Here is a 17,724-nt window from a genome sequence, read left to right on the forward strand (position 1 = left end):
ATGATTGAGACAGCTGAGCATATTATGCTTTACTGCAGCTTTTATCAAGAAGCTCAAGTGAAGATCTTTCAACCTTTGCTTAGGAAGTTTTCTATACGTCCTGCATCAGAAATTATTAATACGTTTTTATCTGGTTCTCAGCTTTCATTTGCCTGCGCCAGATTCCTTGTCTATAGAATTTGCAAGGAACAATTACAGATGGTATTCGATTTATGAATTTAGGAGTCCTCCTGGTCTTTGCGCTGCTAAAAATGAGCCTTGCTTTTAAATTAATGAAGTTTTTATGCTCATTTTTGTAAATTCTATTATTGTTTATTTCTCAGAATCTTTCTGATTTTGTTTAATCTGTGTAAACTGATGTGCTGGTCATGAACTGCAAGAATTGATTGACAGCAGGGGCACTCTGTTTCCTGATGCAATTAACATTTACATCGGCAGTCACCTTAACCAGTGCTTGCTGGTTAGCTGGCTGAGAGGGAAGCTTGAATTGTATTAACAACTATTGACCGTATAAACATTAACCACAGTGTAACTAGCAAGGAGAATCTGCAGGGGGCTACAACCTATTTCCACAGTTAAAAGACCAGTAGCACTGGGCCCATAACACTCCAGAAAAACCAAGCACATCCCATAGCTGAAAACAAGCCCAGCGAGAGTAATATCAGCTTGTCGTCTTCTCCCATCCCATATAACCATTATATTCTGTTACATTCAGAAAAGTTATTATTTCCCAACTCAAGCTAGAATTATGCAATTATGTGAACTTTGTTCAATCCTCATTACCGCCCCCCCCCCCTTCAAAAAGGCTTCAGAATTTTAAAAATTCAGGATCTCACACACACACACCCCGCCAAAACCCTCAAAATGAAAGTTACCAAATGAAAACAACACCAAAGAAGGGGAAATACTACCAACTTGTGAAGGCACCTCAGGGCAAAGTAATAATGCCGATTGGCAATTAACACTGGTGAAGCAGCCGATCACATACAAGGCAGCAAGCTCATGTGAAAAAGGGCTTCTTTGTGAAAAGGAGCTACTTTATTATTTCGATGGAGTTTGTCTGATCCTTGCAGACTCAGTTAAGAGCCTTGGGGTTATACTGGATCGAGCGCAGCTACTAGGAAAACAAGTTAAGGCTGTCACAAAAAATGCTTACTACAATCTCACACTAGCCTGGAAGATGGCTTCTTACTTCAACACAGCTGACCTGGCCACTTGGATCTATGCTATGGTAACATCAAAACTTGACTACTGTAATACACTATACATTGGTCTCCCATCTAAGTTAACTAGGAGGCTCCAATTGGTGCAAAATGCAGCAGCTCGACTGTTTACGGGACCGCCTCCCTCCCTATGTCCCTCCATGGCAGCTACGCTCATCTGAACAGGGTCTCTTGCAGGTGCCAGTCTGTACATGGGCGAAATCAAGAGCAGCCAGTACACGGGCTTTCTCTGTGGTGGCCCCTACCCTGTGGAACGGCCTGCCTGAGGAGGTCAGAAAAGACCCCATTCTCCTGGCTTTCCAAAAACGATGCAAAACTGAATTATTCAAAAAGTCTTTTTATTTAGATAGGAGGGCAGTATTGTAGGGAGGGGGTCTCAGATGCTTCGCTAATGTGTTAGGGAGCATAGACTTCACCGCTGTGTTGTCTTACATATTATCTGCTGCTTTAAATTTGTACTCCTATATATCACCTGTGCTTCATGTTATTTAATGTCTGTCCTCGAATTGATTACGTTCTGTTTCAGGAATTCTTCAACTCTGTATTGGATCCTCGCTAATGCTGTGTCTTTGTAAACTGTATTTATTTACCCTATGACATTGTCTATGGAAATGTCCTGACACTGTATGGAAACGTCTTTAATACTGATTGTACTAATCTCACACTATGTAATCCGCTTTGAGTCTCAGTGAGAAAGGCAGACTATAAATGACAAATAAATAAAATATTTCAGAATCAGAAACTCAACACTTCGGCAGAGCAGGGTAAACCAAAAGACAGCTTAAAAGCATGTCTCATACTTACATGTTCCTCTGTGTAAACAAGCTGCTATTTGCTGCAAGCTTATTAGCTTCAGACAATTCCACTATTCTCTGTTCCAGGGACCTAATCTTTGAGTCCATAGCATTGATCATCTGAAAGACAGATATCCTTTATCAATACTTTACAACAGTAGCATTCAAAATGTTTTGATGAACCCCGAGGTTCTTTGGAAGCTTATCAGAGGGTCTGTAATAAGGTGAGTAGTGGTAGACAAGGTTCCCTGAAAGACAGCTTGCCTAGCACTATTGATCTTCTCTGAAATGAACAGATGATGGGAAGGGACAGGTCACGTTGCAGGCAGGGCAAATTTCCAATTCATAAAGGATGATACAGAAAACCCAAAACGTCCTGTGTAAACTGAGCATACATTTTAGGATTATTGGAGGAGTTCTAACCAACGGCAAACAAAATAACAAATCATTGCAATATTCAGGTGCTAATTTTAAAAAGAGAACATCTGTTTATTTTGTTTCCTGTAATGTATTTGAATATATCTTGGGATTTTTTTAAAATGTGTCTTAGAATTGGTCTGCGGCAATTTTTCTGACCTTGAATGCAGTTGCAAGCCAGACTGTTAGGCAAGGTCCTGTTGAGGTGCCTGGCTAGAGAAGGCAGCTGCTGATGTAGATGTTAGAAACCCACCTTTCTGAATTGTTTACTCTGCCCATTACCTGATGTCATAATCTTTACATGCTCTGTAATGTGATAATCGAATTCTGTAAAGCTTTTTCAGCAAAATGTTTTTTAAAAGAAAACAATTTAAAACAAACAAAAAAAAAAACCCCAAAATCATTGCTATATTATTTATTTAGATATTTATGCCCTGCTTCCCCCACCCCATGGGACCCAAAGAAACTTACATCACTATATACGATAAAGGGTATTTGAAAACTGCTCTGCTCCAAGGCAAACATGCATGCACACATGCCCTAATTCACCTGGGACTGGCGTATATAAGCCTTAAATTATCATGCACTTCAGGGCAACTCAATTAATGTTATTACACAAATTGACAGAAAATTGGTCTATTAACTTCAGCATCTAAAAACCCTAAAAGTCAGAAGCAATATGGCATCAAGAACCAGTTGCTGACTGGTGGCCAAAAAGACGCATCCTGTTGGCTACTGCTACAGAAAAAATGCTGAACCAGATGACCCTTTAGTCTGATCCGGAAGGGCGCTTCTTACTGGGGACAGTTCCCCCGCACTGTGTAATGGAATTACAACCCTCAACTTGCTTGCTGGACAGACTTGCCAAGTTAATGCAAACCATTATTGTGTACCCTCAAATCTATATATATTATCACTATGATCCATTTGGCTATCCAAATTGACCCCAGTTCTTGATGTCTAACGGCAATTCACATACTGCTTTCTGTTCTGAAAGAATCTGGCATTTTTCACGAGCTTCCTCTTCATGTTTCCTCAACACATTCTCTAGCGCATCTTTGTCTGCAAGATCTTTTTTCATCTGATTGTCCAGCACCTAAATAAAAGAAACAATATTCCTTAGTTCATATCTGTTTCATCAAGAAGCATGGTAAGTAAAGGGTACTGTTCTAGAGCAAGGCTAACCCCTTAAGTATTTTCACATTGACAGTAGAAAATTGTTAAGAGGAGGGTATCATAACAAGGATTGAATAGATGGTTTGCATGCAGAAATTCAGTCCTTGTCACTGCCAGTTAAAGTACGATTTGCTGTTACACGGTCCTGCCAGTCAATTGAGATCCTTCCCACCAAGATAATGCTGTTGTACACTGCAAAGTCACAGTGGGTGGTTATCAAAAACAGAGCCTTCTCAGTGGGGGCTCCTCAACTATTGTCAAGGTGAGATATAAATTTCTGAAATAAACTGTCACAAGCTGCAGCACTGGAAAAGAGCTTGGGGAGCTGCTACCAGTACAAGCTGATGGTCTGACTCAGCTTAAGGCTGCGCCATATGTAAATGCCATGCTTTTTTACTAATGCACGCTGGAGTGAGTGACAGGTCTGACCCATGAAAAACAATCAGCCAAGATGGTCCCCTGCACAAGCCTAACTGAAATGAAGAACTGCTAAAAAAATCTATCACTAGATTATGTGCCATGTCAGAATCATTTTGCTACTACACCATCTTATATGAAATACACTTTTTCTTGCCTTGCAGACTGGCAGCCTCTGTTCCACGGCACATGATCTGAGATCACTAGACACAGATTACAATATACCCAGACTGAGTATGAGTACGAACACTTAGACTAAACAGTAGACACGGGCACGAACCGAAAAAAATCCTAACCACCTGATTCGTGGTTCGTCGCTGTTCCACAAACTACAAACCACAAAATCCACGAACTTGTACAAGTTCACGAATCAGTTTGTGGTTTGTAGTTCGTGGAATTCAAACGCCTGGCACCGGCTTATGAAGCCAGTGCAAAGTGTTTGAAACTGACAGCCCCCTTCTCCTGCCGCCCTGCGCAGAAAGAGAACAGCGGCTGTCAGGTTCACAAGACCCCGCACTGGCTTCAGCCCAGGGGCTAAACCCAGCATGGGGTGGGTTAAACTGACAGGTCTCGTTTTCCTCCAGTCCAGGATGGGAGGAGAACAAGAGCTGTCAGTTTGACAGACCCAGCGCTGGGTTCAGCCCATGGGCGGAGGACAGCGCAGGGTCTCTCAAAGTGACAGCTCCTGTTTTCCTGCAACCCTGGGCGGAAAGAGAACGGGGGCTGTCAGTTTGACTGAGCCCGCGCTGGCCTCAGCCCATGGGCTGAACCCAGTACAGGGTGAGTTAAACTGGCAGCTCTCATTCTCCTCTCGCCCAGGGTAGCAGGAAAACGAGAGCTGTCTGTTTGACAGACCTGGTGCTGGGTTCAGCCCATGGGCTGAGGCCAGCGTGGGCTCTGTCAAACTGACAGCCCGCATTTTCCTGCCACACTGGGCGGAAAGAGAACAGGGGCTCTCTGTTTCACAGACCCCACGCCAGCTTCAGCCCATGGGCTGAACCCAGCACCGGGTCTGTCAGACTGACAACCCCAGTCTCCTGCCGCTCCCCGGAGGCAGGAGAAGGGGGCTGTCAGCTTCACAGACCCCGCACTGGCTTCAGCTCATGGGCTGAACCCTGCGCAGTGTGTGGGAAACTGACAGCCCCCTTCTCCTGCCGCTCACTGGTGGCAGGAGAACAGGGCTCTCAATTTCACACACCCCTCAGCAGCGCCAGCTTGTCTGTGGTCACAACGCTCACAACCCGCACAAACTGGGCCTGAAAAGTCGTGAGGGTTCGTTAACACGCAGCTCCACGAACCATGTGTTAATGAACCACAAACCGACCCGGTTCATGTGTTTTTTTGGGTCGTAATTTGATTCGTGCCCACCTCTACTAAACAGTCTGTGTTCATTTAATTGCAGGTTTGCCTAAGCGAATGCACCCTAAAAGTCTGTAATCGCTGGGAGTAAAGCAACATCAACCAAGAGATTCTTTTTAAAAGCCAGGGGACGGACAACCATGGGCTAAGCAATACAAAATACAAGATTGCCTTTTTGTTGCATTTTAGAATCGCCTAGGAAACTCCTGACTCAGAGCCAAGCTACAAGTGACGCCTTACACAGGTTGGACACTTGTCAGCTTTCCTCAAGTTTTGATGGGAAATGTAGGCATCTTGGTTTTACAGCTTGGCTCTCCATTACAGCTGCAAGACCAGGATGCCTACATTTCCCATCAAAACTTGAGGGAAGCTGACAAGTGTCCAACCTGTGTCAGGCGTCACTTGTAGCTTGACTCTCAGAGTTCTGAGTGCACATATGAGAAAACTCAACACCAGTTGTTTATTATTATTTTTAATTTGCAAGATGTTGTTGCAATTTTTCTCCCACTGGCAAATATTCATTATAGCTTGATTTTTATTTATTTATTTTTGACTTTTATTCCGCCCTCCCCACATTTCCAGCAGGCTCAGGGCGGAGAGCAATCTTTCCCCCATTTTCACATAGGCTACGTTCAGATGCAGTAGAGGTGAACAAGGACTATGATGCTTACACGCCCCTTCCCCCCTCCTCCCATGTAGGAAAATCATTAAACATTTTTGTGTTGATAAGCCATATGTTGTTCCATCTGAACTGGCAAACTATAGTTTGTACTTGCCCTGCAAACAAAGATTCCAAACCAAAGTCCATTCTCAGTTTGGAATGCTTGTTTATGAGTAAAGTTCAAACCACAGTTTGTTGATTCAGATACATCAGTAAACTATGGTTTGCTATAGGGGTGTGCACTTGAAAAAGAATCAGGTTTCTCACTTCGGATTTTGGATGTTTAAACCACTTCAGTATGCTCCATAAAGACTCAGGAATATTTACAGAGAACACCGAAGTTAAAAACACTTTTCTTGCCCATTTGCAAACGGCAAGAAAAGTGCTGTGGCTGCTGCCCGAAGCTTTCCAAAATGCTCCAAAGCTTTCAGAAACCTTTGCTTCAATATTTCTGAATCAGCTCAGCAATGCTGGAGCTGATTTGAAAATACCAAATCTACCCGAATTGGAAGCCCGAAGTGCACATCCCTAGTTTGCTACACCAACAAGAATCTCCAATTGGCTGGCAGTGTGCCAGGAGAGGTGGACATTGAAGAGCTTGAGTATTCCTCTGGCATGTTGATATAGAGGCAAATTGTCATTATACCTAAGCAGGTTATAACTTAAGCAGGTAAATTTATACTACAAAAATAACATTTATTGAAAAACTGAAAAGGAAATAGTTGTTTCCCTACTGAAAGATGACAGAGAAGCTGAAGTCTAACTGCTCAGTATTCTGCAAACGCCAGATGCCATTTTTTCTCCATTAAACCCCACTACTTGTCAAGTATCTGTCACATTGATATTTTATATCACCCCCCCCCCATCTGACTATTTTATCTTTCTTTCACTACCTTACAATAAGACATCTTGCATTTTCAAATGGGTCACAGTGCTCCTTATGCTGTTCTCCAAGCAGCCATTCATTCTTTTCATGACAACTTTCTTTTCCTAATGATCATCTTTAAAAATCCTGACTCACAGTTTAGAGCGAAGAGTTTTGTGCCTCCCTCCCCACAGTCCCATTGAGCTTCTTCACATTCCAAAATGCTATAAAGCTTTACAACAGCACGTTATCAATAACAAGAAGGAAGGATGGTAGAGGATAGATACTTCTACAGCAAACTTGATGGATAACACACGAAAGATTTTTTTGATATAAAGAATGGCCTTTGTTTTACTCTGGTTTACTAAAATTTAGGAGATGCCCATAATTTCAGATCATCAAGATGGTTCCCAATAGCAGCAACCAGATTCATTAGCAGATGCTGCTGCTCTGAGAAATTAATTTTGAAAAACACGTCAGCTCTTTTCTTTGTTTCCCTTTCCAAGCTTTATTCGCTCACTCCCCCACCCACCCGCCCCGGCCACCAATTTTCTGGCTTTTAGACTACAGCATACAGAGAGGGATCCAACCAACTTTCCCACTCAATATCACTTAATTTTTGTCCCCACTGCAGCCTCCATCCCACATGGCTTTTCTCCATTTAGGTCCCATGATACCCGCCATAACATTTTTGGTGGTCAAAGACAATCTCCTCCACTCTTTATGACCAATGAAAAAGCTGGTTGGACCCAATCCATAGATTGTAAATATAATTATTATACCATATTTTAAAAGAAGCAGCATTTTGGAAATGCTTTTGATATGTATGGTATCTAATGGCATCAAAGTCGGTATCAGTTCCATTCATGTAAAATGAAAAAAAAAATCCTCCAATTTTCTCCAAGAAACAGTTATGATTTATTAGTAGCATCAGTACGTAGAACTGGTTTCTTATCATTCTGACCTGTGAAAAAATAGTTACATCTTACACATCTCCAAAACCACACCTGAACACTATGAATTTTTTACATCTGAAGATAAAAGGCATCTTTACTTTGATCCTTTCTTCATACATCTGCTCCTTCTGTTTCAGGTGCAACTCTAGGTGCTGTGCTGCAAGCTGTGCCTCCCGATGCTTCTCTTCTAGCTCCTAGATGTAAAAGATGTAAGCACATCTAAGAATAAGGAAAAGGAAAATGCAAAAACAAAAGAAAACACCCATGAAACATACACATGCTACCACTTACCAATGTACAATGGCTGGGTCATCAGCTGCAAAGTGTAAAATACAAAGTTGTCCAATCATAAATCTTAGATTACACAGGAAGCTGAGACCAAACAACAAAAGATTTTAAAAACTGTCACACAGCCTTCTTTGCTCGATGGTAATGTAGGAAACCTCACCAAGCTATTTACTTAGCAACACTGCTAGTGTGAAGATAGTCCATCCTTGTCTGAGGACATCCACCATGAACATCTTAGACAACATAACTTAAATTAACCCAAAGTTCTTGGGTGCCTGAAGACCCACTCCTAGCAAGCAAGCACATCCCTGATCCTGAAAGCTCATGATCCCAGCAAAGGAGGTGGATTGCTGAAGATGCGTTCTGTCACATATCAGTGCCCTGTCCTAGTAAGGAAGGAAAATGGGAGAAACCTGTTTAAACTTGCATGGGCTGATTTGGGTGCTCTCCTCCAATTTCCGACTTGGATCAATTCCCATATTTATTTTATTTATTTATACAATTTATATCCTGCTTCCCAGGCCAATCAAGGCCATCAAGGGGGACCCATCTAGCAGGACCTTTGTATATAAACAAGAGTTTCTACACAGTAACAACAATGCCGTCATGTTATTCAAAGTCTAATTACATTTACTTTCAGCTGGAATATCCGTGCCCAAGAGGAACCAGAGAAACTCCAGCAGCCTTGTACCTTATACCTAATGGTTGGAGTGGATATTAAAAATTGTCAAGTCTGGTTTCCCATTCTCTTGCCAAGCTAATGGCTCAAAGGGGTGCTGATTACAGTACAGTTATCTGTAGAGTGGATGGGAAACTCAGAGGGAGTAAGAATAGAGCTGTTCACACAGAGACAGATTTCAAGCCATTCCTCATTAGAAGAGGAGGCTACACTAGATAATTCTTTTTAGATCTGCAGCAGCCACACACTTTCCCCCCTGCCTTCATCATCTCAACTTAACTTTTGGTTTAAAACTATGACTTATACCACAATCATTTGTTCCTAAGACAAGGCAAGGACCACATGTCACCATCCTGATTTGGCCAGCTTCACAAATTAGGAAGAGCTGTGCTGCCAAAAAAGAAAGAGGACACCCATGTGTCACTGCCAGGCCTTTGAAAAGAGCATCCATCAATGAATGTATGAATGCTACGGTATCTAGCTGCCTTCCCAAGAACATACCAAATGAACCGGTCAGTCATCTCAGTGGGACCCTCAGAACTGAGCCCTAAAAATGTTAAGGCATCATTACAATACCTAGATCTTCCACATCTTTAATCATCAGAACACCTGCTTCTAGACCACAGTTCAACTTCACCTTTACTGTTCAAGCAGCACCATTACCATCTCTAAAACCAGATTTGTTCCATGTCCCTGAATGAGACCGTCTTTTTTGGTAAGGCAAAAGTCTCAGACAATCCCAAGAAGCTAAAACTGGTTCCTGCAGAAATCATATGGTAACAGTTCTGAGAACTGTTAAGTGCCAAGAGCACAAATATCACCTGTACATATACCAAGGAGCCTTCCATCAAGGACACATACTTTGAAATGACAGACTTGGGGACACAGATAAATTGCTAGATAGATCATTCACCAGTAGCTCCTACTCAGCTGTCCCTGCTGCTGTTACCATAGCCACTCACAGCATACACCTACACTCCCCAAAGCCCAGACAATGCATACTTGGTGATTCTCTCTCTTTCAGTATTACTCTTTCTTCTTGTTTAAAAAAAAATGCAGATCCTAAACAAAGCAAGGTTTTTCTTTCTTTTAGAAAAATAAATTGCCAGTTTCTTTAGTAATGCAATATCATTGTTCCTTCCCCCCCTACACCACCATATTTATTTGGTGCATTTTCAGCCCAATCTTCTTCCAAGGATCTGAGGGCAGCATATCATTTTTCTGTGTTCCTCTATTTTATCCGCACTGCTCCCTGCTCATCATGACAGAGAGAAAGGAAGACTTGCCCAAGCTCACTGAGCAAATGCCTGTAGCAGAACTGAATTTTAACCTAGGTCTCCCAGATCTTAGTGCAACACTCTAACCAACACTCTAACCAACACTACACCACATTGGATCTCGTAAGAATGGAAAAGGATTATAATAATGTAAAAGCAGCCATAAATGGTCTATCTAGTCCTGCAAGATACTTCCAGGACACCAACACAAACCATAATTCCTCTGCAATTCCATTGTGTCACAAATCCCAAGAGGGGAAAAAACCCACCAAAACCACATCATACAGGGTCTCTTAGGGCTAATCAGAAAACTCACTGGGATTTGACTGAGGGAGGGTGAATAACGTTTCCTCACATTCCTAGTTTAACAGGAATCTGCGTGGTATTAACAAAACACCACTCATGGCATAGAATCCTGAGCTATCAATTTTTAACCAATTTATAGGAATGGATAACAAGCTGAGACAGAAGGAAACATTTTGCCCTCTGCATAATTCCCAGTCTCTCTTTTTGTAGATTCCATTCCACAGTAAGTCTCCAAGCTTCCTAAATGCAGGAACATATTTAAAGAATATGATTCCTCCTCAGTGTTCAGTGCTGTAGGCTCACACTATATTGCTGCTCACCCCATTTCATCCAGGCTTTCAGAAACAACACAGCCAAACAAACCGAGATCAACAACACAGCAAGGTGACTGGACAGACTCAGCGCACATCATTTTTCTCATGCTGAAGAACACAAGCCAACTTCAACATAAGCTTGAACTCCCCACTACAAATGAAATAACTGTATTTGTGAGAGGAAGCAGCATAGAGAGGACCTGTCCATCATTCTGTCCATCTGCAATAATTCTATGAACACTGAGCCAGAGTCCATCTCAAGTGAAACCAGGCCATCTTGTGTTAGGATTCAGGCGCCCTGGTGCCACAGGATCTAAGTGAAGGACCACCATTCAGCTATGAAGGATAAAAAGGCGAGTTTCCTTGTAGGACTTAACACTCACCACATAGCATCTTGGTCAAATTAGGCCTTACAGAGGAGGAATCCCTCAATCTGGGGTGGGGGGGGTGGGGGCGTTGTCCCATTGTTTTTTTCTTTTTAAACCCCTAGCAGCCCTTGTAGAATTTGAAATGCTCCTTTGTCAATTTATATTGCTCACAGCCACAGCTTCTTTCAGAAATTTGGCTGCTTTATAACGGAATTTCATTTTGACCATCAGCAACTGCTGTGTTCCATCTCTCCTGCAGGACATGAGTATGCTGTGAACACCAACTGAATATAGTGAAGAAATTGCTTTATGTTATGAGGCAGCACTGAAGCTGATTTGTCTGACTGACTCACTGGCTCATTAAGCAAGATGAGCCTTTCATTTATCTGTTCGTGTCCTTTCTGACATGAAAAGTAATGTTAATCTTTCTACAAGGGCCACTTCAAACACTACAGATTTCCTACACAAAAAATGCTTCTTTGTAGACAACAGTAGGAATTCACATGCAAATCACTGCATGCAGTAGCCCTTAAAGCTCTGTATATCATAAGAGGCTTCATAATTTTTCCAGTGCAAGTAAACTCAATCTGGGAAGCTTGCAAGATTGACTGGACTGACTTGATTTCCCCAGGGAGTCTTGTGTTCCCCTTAACCAGCCTACACCCACTCAGTTGGTTTAAAAATTCTTCAGTGTGTCTTTTCTCTTCAATCCAACAAAGGAATATAAATGAATGCCATCCTGAACTATCTAACATGGAATCTCACCAAATCACATGAGTTAGGAAGAAGTAATCCAACCCCTGCCCAAGCAAAGTAATAAAAGTTCTTCTACTACAGAAAAAGCACCTGTTCAGCCTAGACCATTTACGTAAGAAAAACAGGGTTTCTCACCTGTAACTGTTGATCGTCGAGTCTCTTCTGTGCAGACACACATTGGGACTGCGCAGGCGCAGGCCAGCCGCGGAAAAGATTTTTCTAGCTTTTAGAGATGTGAAGGGGACGTTCGGATCCACCGCGCATGCGCGCCGGTGTTCCCGCCAATTTTGAATGCATATATATCCAAACGTCCCCGGCATTCCCTCAGTTCACCTGAGCCGCCGGAGAAACTCAGAAACCAAGCACTCACAGCGGGGTAGGTGGGAGGGAATGTGTGTCTGCACAGAAGAGACTCGACGATCAACAGTTACAGGTGAGAAACCCTGTTTATCGTCTTCGTCCTTCTGTGCAGCCCCACATTGGGAGAATAATTAGCATCTCACCAATGGGGGCGGGTGTGAGTGTCTACTGGAACAAAGAATGCAGGACAGCCGTGCCAACAGCTGATTCACGCCGTGCATTCACGTCCACAGAATAGTGTTTGATGAAAGTGTCTGCAGTGGACCATGTCGCAGCTTGGCAGACGTCCCGGAGCGGCACTCCTCGCAGGAAGGCAGCAGAAGCAGCTTGCGCTCGAGTGGAATGAGCGGTAACCAACAAGGGACACTGGACTCCAGCATGCTGATAGCAAAGTTTAATCGTAGACACAATCCAGCGAGAGATGGACTGGGCAGAAGCAGGTGAGCCCTTGCGAGGGCCAGAGTAACATAAAAACAGGGCAGGAGACTTCCTGAAGCATTTGGTGCGATGTAAATAAAACAATAAAGCACGCTTTACATCCAATGTGTGTAGTGCTCGTTCCCCTGGGGATGAGGGCGTTGGAAAAAAGGAAGGGAGGACCACCTTTTGCTGTAGGTGAAATTTGGAGACCACTTTGGGCAGAAATTCCATGCTAGTGTGGAGCATGACCGTACCAGGGAAAAACTGCAGGAAGGGAGGGTCACACCTCAGAGCAGACAACTCCCCAACACGCCTAGAGGACGTGACCGCCACCAGAAAGGCCACCTTTTGTGTGAGCAAGGGCAGGGGACAGGTGGATAGGGGCTCGAAGGGCCGGAGCATCAGTTGGGAGAGTACCAGGGACAGACTCCACTGAGGAATCGGCGGGGCCCTAGGAGGGAAGGTCTTAAACAGGCCCTTTAGGAACTGCTTGGAAAGCCAGTGAGTGAAAACGGTCTTTCCATCAATCTGCTTATGAAAAGCAGAGATCGCAGCCATGTGGACCTTAATGCTGGAGAAGGCAAGACCCTGTGAGCACAAATATAGGAGGTAGTCGAGAATCACAGGCAAAGGGCAATCAAAGGGAGAGACCCCTTTTGAGGCCAGCCATTGGGAAAAACGTGACCACTTCCTCTGGTAGGACAGCCTGGTGGATGGCTTCCGGGCATTTAGAATGACTTTAAGAACCTCCGAGGAGAGGCCTACTCCGGAGCGCACAGGAGCCAGGCAGCCAGGCTCAGAACTGCCACATTGTGGTGTCTGACCCCGTCCCTGGTCAGTAGGTCCGGGGCCGGCGGAAGTGCTAGGCACCGTCCCCGTGAAAGGGAGAGTAAGAGCGGGAACCAATCCTGGCGGGGCCACCGTGGGGCAATCAGGATACAGTGGGTGTTGAAGGCCCTTATCCTGGAGAGGACCTTGTGCAGGAGTGGAAAGGGCGGGAAGGCATAAAAGAGCCCCGGGGACCAGGGTATCTGAAAAGCATCCCCTAGGGAGTGACGGCCAACTCCGGCCCGGGAGCAGAACAGCGGGAGCAGAACAGACGAGGGTTTCGGATGACTGAAGAGGTACGGGCAATCATCCTGCTTTAAACGGTAGTACCTCTCTACCTTCTTTGCCGTTGCGGACACGGACGCCGGTGTTTGCCAGAGCGCGAGAGCGCTGTCAACGAAATCCTCCACAGGGGGAAACGCCACCGACGCGGGGGACCCGGAATACAGTGCCTCCAGCAGCTTACTCTTGGGCTTGGAGGTCGTGGAGGAGACGTCTATCTCCAGCGCGGCGGCCATCCGCATCATTTGCTCGGAGAACAGCCTGTAGTCGTCATTCGGGGACGACGAACGGGACCCACCTACGGTGTCATCCGGGGAAGGGTCAGAAGCCGCATCCGAAGAGTACTCTGACGGGGAAGCCAGGCCCTCCTCATCCTCGGAATCTGAAAATTCTGCCGGCGTTTGCGTCGGAACCGAAGTCCGGCGATCAACTGGGGCTGAAGGACGAGGCATAGGAACCGAGGAATGGACCAGCACGCTAGCCGCAGGAGGAGCAGGCGCAGGGTGCACAATCGGCTGAGCCAGAACGGAAGGCTGCGGAACCGAAGGATGCTGCAGGAAGGGCACGGACTGCTGGAACCAGGCCACAAAATCCTGCCAGGAGGCCATATTCCCCACTCCTGGGACAGACTGGCAAGGAGGTAGAGGAGCAGGTACCGGGGCAGGCCAGCGGAATGTTGCCGGAACCGACGAGGCGGACGGCATCGGAACGGAGGATTCCGAAGGCACCGGGGCAGACGGCAGGGAACGCTCGAATGGCTGATATGGTTCCGAAAAAGGCGGGGAACGACAGGAATTCCTCCGGAACCGACGGAGGAGGCGTGCAAGGAGGTGACGGGGTGTGGAGACTCACCACATCGTCAGCTATCAGGACCGGTCTGGGCGGAGTACCGGGAAGCACAGTTGGAGCTGGGGACGGAGCACGGCCCTTGGCCTTTGACTTGGCCTTGGCCTTTTTAGGCGGGGGCTCCGAAGAAGCCTCTGTGGCCGAAGTTTTGGACGAGGGCTTCGATTTGGATGATGGACGTTTCTTGGCCTTCCGACTCGAAGGACGATCCCCGGAACCGGAGTCAGATCGGGCCTCCGGAACGGGTTGCCCCGTCGGTTCCGATGGAAGCGGCTCTGGCGACTTACGAGACGGCGCCGGTGACGGAGCGGCGGAGCGGGGCCTATCTCCCGAAGAGCCCGATGGCTTGGGGGGGAGAAGGTTGGCATCCCACAAGAAGGCACGGAGCCTGGCCTTCCTATCGCTCCTCGCTTTCGGGGTGAAAGACATGCACACCGCACAACGCTCCACGACGTGCCCCTCGCCCAGGCAGATGAGACAGAGCTCATGGCCATCCGAGTGTGTCATTTTCGTTCCGCACTTCAGACACTTTTTAAATAAGGACGTCTGAGACATTTTGAACGGTATTCCCCGACAGATGGACACAAGAAAATACCGAACAGCACAGGAAAAAGACCAAGAAACTCCGAAGAGACGCTGAGAGACAAATAACGCTAGAGAAGAAGAACCTTTTCGACGGCGGCGAAAAAGGAACTGAGGGAATGCCGGGGACGTTCGGATATATATGCATTCAAAATTGGCGGGAACACCGGCGCGCATGCGCGGTGGATCCGAACGTCCCCTTCACATCTCTAAAAGCTAGAAAAATCTTTTCCGCGGCTGGCCTGCGCCTGCGCAGTCCCAATGTGGGGCTGCACAGAAGGACGAAGACGATCTTGTAGTTGCAGGAAGATACAGGTTTTGTTTTGATCTGGAATGCATGCTTAACATTAGCCACTTCTGCTGTAAATAAATATACTCTGGGTGTTTAAACTTTCACAGTGTCTCCTTGGGAAAGCTCAATTTACAAACCTTAAGGAGTTTACGCACTAACTATTTAACCATGGAGGCTTATGGTGGGAAAAAAGGGTGTACATGACTATCCTTAGCCAAGCCCTGTCCTTCCAACCAAGAATGTTCCTGATATTGGCTTCAGTTTTGGCCATCCACTGAACTGAAATACTTTTTAAAAATGTGAAGGCCAACTGTGGTAACCTAATCTAAGTAGCAGCTACTCTATAGCAAAGCCAGTTTTACTCCTTTCTGTTGTCAACCTTTGCAGCTGAGAATGATGAAACCTTAGGAGGAGAAAGGATATCTTAACCCAGTGGTACTCATTCTGTGGCTTGTAGAGAGTCACATTGACTTCCACTCCTGATACGCAGCATGAACCTCAAGGAGGCTCGCAGCTTATCCGTTCCTCTGGCAGCAGATGTTTCTAGGTAGGTGCCCCTACAAACCATGAGACCCACGAGGCAAGGGCTTCACCCGCCTTCCTGAAACACGGGGCAGGTATCACACTTGGGAACAGTGCTCAGAAGAGCCATGCGTGGCACATCAAAGACCTGCACATGCGCTTCTCAAGCCACTAAGCATCACCGTCATAACAGAAGCAAATAAGATGCCCATTTAGAAGAGCCTGCTCATATCCCAGCGTATTCAGATATGCTTGTTCTCTCAACCTCCTGAAGTGCTGCAGGTCAGGGCCTTCTAAACGTAAATCCTCTAAGAATTCTGTTCAGCAGACTTTAATTCTGGAAGCCATCGGTTAGAAAAGAGTTACATAAACTCAAGATCAAGCAATAGATGCTCGGCTACTAAATAAATTACTACAAAACCAAACAAGTATTTCCATCTATTTTGTAGAAAAGATGCATGGGAGAGAATGGATCTCTAACAATTATCTTTAGAGAAGAGTTAAGATGACTAATGACACAGAAGATACAGCAGACATTGGAACACAGGCACGATTGCCAAGATTTCCCAAGCTGGGCTCTGCAGATTTTATTGTCACAAAACTCGAACACATGATGGGTAAGGAGTTTACGAAACATGCTTGTGTTTGGTTTGAAAAGCTTCTGTTGAAGCAACTGGAATTTTGATCTCCCTGGCATGGCAAGCAGGAGCACGATAACACATTGGAATGTCATAGAGGGAAGAGTGCCCTCCAAAGCCATAGCAGACAGAGATGAATCCAGGCCTGGTATGCTAGTTTGGAACTGATTTTATATAGAGAATCTTTCAGTCATGTGAACACTCACCTTCAGTTTGAAGTGGTACAGCCAGGACACACAGGTTGGCCACTTCATTGAGCTTGACTGAATTGCAAGGGGTTAAAAATGATCCGGGGGTTTGTATAATAATAATATAGGACTTTGATTATGTGTCAGACTAGAGGGAACAAGAAGGGAGGATGGCCTCTGTTCCTTCTTTGGCATCACCAGCTGTGAGTTACTCATACAAGAACATCCAAAACCTGATAATTAATACAGGTTTTCATGCATATGTGATTTGCTTTTAGCAACCACTGAGAAAGAAGGAAGTTTGGATACTTTCTCCTCCATAGTAGCAACTGAGTCATCTACATCTGCAGAAAGACCTCAAAGAACTGGATGGTCAAGGCCCCAAATTCAAGCACACAGTTATCTGCATGAAGCATCTCTGGCAGTTTTCATCTCTCTCCCGTTGTAAACATTTAGCATCAGAAGTAATTTCAAACAAATGGTTCTTGTATTTAACACTTCCCACCACATCTTATGGAGTCAATGCTTGTTCCCACCACCGCACTCCTATCTCAGAGCTCACAATTTATTTATTTTTTAAATCACTACCCACCAGAATTTTATCTGCCATCTGCTGGATCTGTTGAGATTTAGTCTGGATATCTTCTTTCAGTCGGTTCTCTCTGCGTTCCACAGTCTCTAAACGCTTTACTTGGTTCTCCAAAGAATGGCGCCTTTCCTGCCCAACAACCAGGAAAGTGTAATTGAAGCTAAACAGGTCAGTATGTTCACACAAATAGTCACAGTTCAGATACTTCAAAAATCCTTGAATTTATGAATTGTCAAATGTTAAGGGAGAATTGGTATAAAATGTTTTTTAGATGGTATATTACTCCTAAGGGAATTGCAAAAATCAGTAAGGACTATATAG

General features: G+C 45.0%; 1 protein-coding gene across 1 annotated transcript in view; it reads right to left on the reverse strand.

Annotated features, from left to right (window-relative positions):
- CIT (citron rho-interacting serine/threonine kinase) overlaps positions 1-17,724 on the reverse strand; it is a 137,471-nt gene that overhangs the window by 54,811 nt on the left and 64,936 nt on the right. Inside the window, exons 18-21 of the mRNA XM_054996247.1 lie at positions 17,407-17,532; positions 7,967-8,062; positions 3,414-3,530; positions 2,028-2,137 (exon numbers count right to left, since the gene is read on the reverse strand). Of these exons, the coding sequence (XP_054852222.1) occupies positions 2,028-2,137; positions 3,414-3,530; positions 7,967-8,062; positions 17,407-17,532 (449 nt within the window). The remainder of the gene's footprint in view (positions 1-2,027; positions 2,138-3,413; positions 3,531-7,966; positions 8,063-17,406; positions 17,533-17,724) is intronic.

Source organism: Eublepharis macularius, chromosome 13 (genome assembly GCF_028583425.1).
Source record: "Eublepharis macularius isolate TG4126 chromosome 13, MPM_Emac_v1.0, whole genome shotgun sequence".
Taxonomy (NCBI): Eukaryota; Metazoa; Chordata; class Lepidosauria; order Squamata; family Eublepharidae; genus Eublepharis; species Eublepharis macularius.